This window comes from Chrysochloris asiatica, unplaced genomic scaffold, assembly GCF_000296735.1.
Source record: "Chrysochloris asiatica unplaced genomic scaffold, ChrAsi1.0 scaffold00052, whole genome shotgun sequence".
NCBI classification, from domain to species: domain Eukaryota; kingdom Metazoa; phylum Chordata; class Mammalia; order Afrosoricida; family Chrysochloridae; genus Chrysochloris; species Chrysochloris asiatica.
The window spans coordinates 18,895,620-18,898,999 of NW_006408570.1; the positions used below are offsets into that span (position 1 = coordinate 18,895,620).

General features: G+C 37.7%; 1 protein-coding gene across 1 annotated transcript in view; it reads left to right on the top strand.

Moving 5' to 3' along the window:
• USP34 (ubiquitin specific peptidase 34) overlaps positions 1-3,380 on the top strand; it is a 307,094-nt gene that overhangs the window by 196,232 nt on the left and 107,482 nt on the right. The window contains 2 exon segments of the mRNA XM_006862984.1: positions 2,196-2,236; positions 2,370-2,494. Coding sequence (XP_006863046.1) covers positions 2,196-2,236; positions 2,370-2,494 — 166 coding nt within the window.

Genomic DNA, 3,380 nt, shown 5'->3' on the forward strand with positions numbered 1-3,380 from the left:
ACGGGGAAGTGTCCCACCTTAAAAAGTACTGGGTCTGGCTGAGGATTCTACATAAGGCCCCGTGCCCCACAAAGGCTTAACAAGAAGCCTATTTCGCTGAGGAAATTCTAATTCCCCTTTCAGCTAATCCAATCATTTATAGGCTAAAGATGGACATGCTTCCCGTAATCACAGTTCCCGATATACAGTCTATAATTTTAGATAGGAGAAACCAATATTTAGAAAATAGGCCCCTTAACATTATTTCTCCAAACTACCAGCAGTTCCATGGGAGAAAGATGAGGCTTTCTGTTCCCGTAAAGATTTACAGCCTCAGGAACCCTCTGTACAGGGTCGCTATGAGTCGGAAGTGACTGCATTGCACATAACCACCACCCATTCAGACTATGTTTCAGTCCCCGTGTCACAGATTCAATCCCCGTATCACCAAGGCTGTGTATACTTCAATATTTACCTCTATCCTGTTTAGCCCATTCATACCTCCCTAAGTCTTCCACTATCTTCATTGTTTGGCTACCACCCTCCTACTTCTTGTGTATTGTCCTTCCCCTCCTGGTAATGTTGCCCTCCCAGTCACCTGAGCTATCATGTCTCTTCGCCCTAACCTGTGAATTACTGTCCCCACTCTTCCACCCCGGTAACCAACAAAGAATTACTTTTAGTATGGAAATCTTTTCTTAAGCTTTTACAGTAATGGTCTTATGCAGTATTTGTCCTTGAAAGGTGTTTTTTGCTTATAAAAAAGTATAGGTTCTTGGTATCATCTAGACTTTTTCAGTGGGGTTTATTTGTAAAGCAAGTAATTCGTTTGTATGGTGCCATAGGATAAGCACTCTACCTGGGGGTTGGTTTGAACCACAAGCTGCTCAAACTCAACAGCTGCTCCTCGGAAACCCTGTTGAGGGTGGCACTTAAAAAAAACAAGCTGAAATAATACAGAATTGAACTGTTCATTTTCCCCTGTTTTTAGAAATAATTTACTTCAAACCATGTTCGTTTCCTAGGAACACTGTAACAAAATACTATAAAAATTTGGTTCTAAAGTTCAAAATTTTTATTGTTTCAGAGCTTTGGAGGTTAGAAATCCAAATGAGGGCATCAGCTCTCTGGGCCCTGTCTTTGCTTGACAGTAACCCCAAGGATTCCTTGTCATTCCTTGGCTCGTTTGTGGTTTCTCACATGGTTTCTTCCCCTCGTGTGTCTCCTTTAAAAAAGTTTTTTAAATGGACACTACTTTAAAAGCTTTGGGGGTCTTGGTATAGCACTGTATGATTAGCACTGGACTGTGTAACCACAGGATTTGGCAGTTCAAACCCACCAACCATTCCTCGGACACCCTATGCAAGATCTCTATATGAGTCAGAACCTACTTCAAGGCACTTAATGATGATAACAACCTAAGGGTTTATCACCCATGAACATTAACATTTAACATAACAAAAGAAAATTCTGTTTCTAAACAACAAAAGTCTTTTTCAAAGGTCAGTGGGTTAATAGTACAACTTATCTTTGAAGGCTTAAGGGGACAGACTGATTTCAATCCATAAAAGATCAGGTCAGATAGAAATTGACTATATGTACAGAAGGTAAAGCCTTTTGTGTCAAAGTATAATTCTGACAAAAGCCTGAAGTTTAGAATGTAACCTATTACAATCTATGTTTTTCATAAAACATAATCTATTTGATAACTAAAGAAACCTTTTCTGAAGGTTCACTTCAATTAGTGTTATATTAAGATTTACCATATCTGAACTGTAATTTGTTGTTTGCCATAGTAAGATTTTGTCTGCAGTTCTTTAAATTTGATAAATTATATAAAGGCCATTCATGTTGTTGTTAAGTGCTGTTGAGTCAGTGCTGACCATAGCAACCCTGTATAGGGTTTCCAGGGAGCAGCTGGTGAGCTTGAATCACCAACCTTATGTTGCAGACCACTCGGATTCCATATAAAGGCAGTGTTGGTGGTGGTGTACCATGGAGTTGGTTCTGACTCTTAGTGACCCTGCGTAGGGTTTCCAAGGCTGTGAATCTTTACAGGAACAGAAAGTCTTAAATACATAACTTTCATAAAATGTAATCCTTTTTTGGAAGTGACGTTATATAAATATTAAAGGATATATGTTAATAAATTTGATTATTTTAAGTTCGTTGTTGAGTTTAATTGGGTGGTGGTATTTTGTGTTCTCGTTTTACAGAGTTTTAAAAGCTCAGTCTGATCACAGATCTAGACATGAAGGTAAGGATTCTACAAAGTTAATTTTTAATAGATGAAAGATTGAAATATGTTACACATTTTATCTTTAATGAACATTGTAGTTCCTTTATAGCATAAACCTTTGTAGTAATTCTCTTTTCTGATTTTTGTTTAGTCTCACATTATTCAATGTGGCTATTGGTGAGTTGGGCTCACTGCTGTTCACTAGTGAAATCTAGTCTTGCAGATAGTGATCATTTACAAGATTGGCTAAAGAAATTGACCCTCCTTATTCCTGAGGTAAGATACAGATTTTGAAAATTAATCGTATTGCTCTTCATATATTTTTATATTATAACCATAGACAAAAAAGGGCTGCTGGAAACCATTGGGCACACTGGTAAAAAGACACATTCCAAACAATGCCTAAGTATAATACATTGTTTGGAATGTGCCTTTTTAATCTTTCATGGTTTATAATGTTTTGTACCACTAAGAGGTATGAACAATATGTATTCTGTCGTTTTCATATTTTTTAAAAAATTTTTTCATTGTTATATTTGAGAAGAGCTTGAACATTTATTTTGGCCATTTAAGTTTAGTGAAGTTTCTTCTGTTAAATATTTTTTATTGGAGTGTATCATTCGAGACCACTACTCATCTGTCGGTTTATTGTACTGTGGTGGCTTGTGAGTTGCTGTGATTCTGAAAGCTATGCCACCAGTATTTTAAATACCAGCAGGGTCACTCATGGTGGACACGTTTCAGATGATATTCCAGATGAAGGCAAACTAGGAAGAAGGAGTGACGAACAACTTCCGAATATTTAGTCACTGGAAACCTTATGAATAGCAGAGAAACACTGTCAGATATAGTGCCAGGGATGAGCCCCTCAGGGTGGAAGGCACTCAGAATGTGACTGGGGAAGAGCTGCCTCCTCAGAGTAGAGTTGACCATGATGATACGAATAGAGTAAAGCCCGTGGAAGACAAGCCCACAGGACCTTCATTTACTGATGGGGCATAACTCAAAATGAAGAGAATCAGTTCTAAACATCCATTGAAAATTGGAACACGGAATGTACAAAGTATGAATCTAGGAAAATTGGAAGTTGTCATAAATGAAATGGAACACATAAACATCGATATCTTAGGCATTAGTGAGCTGAAATGGACTGGTATTTGCC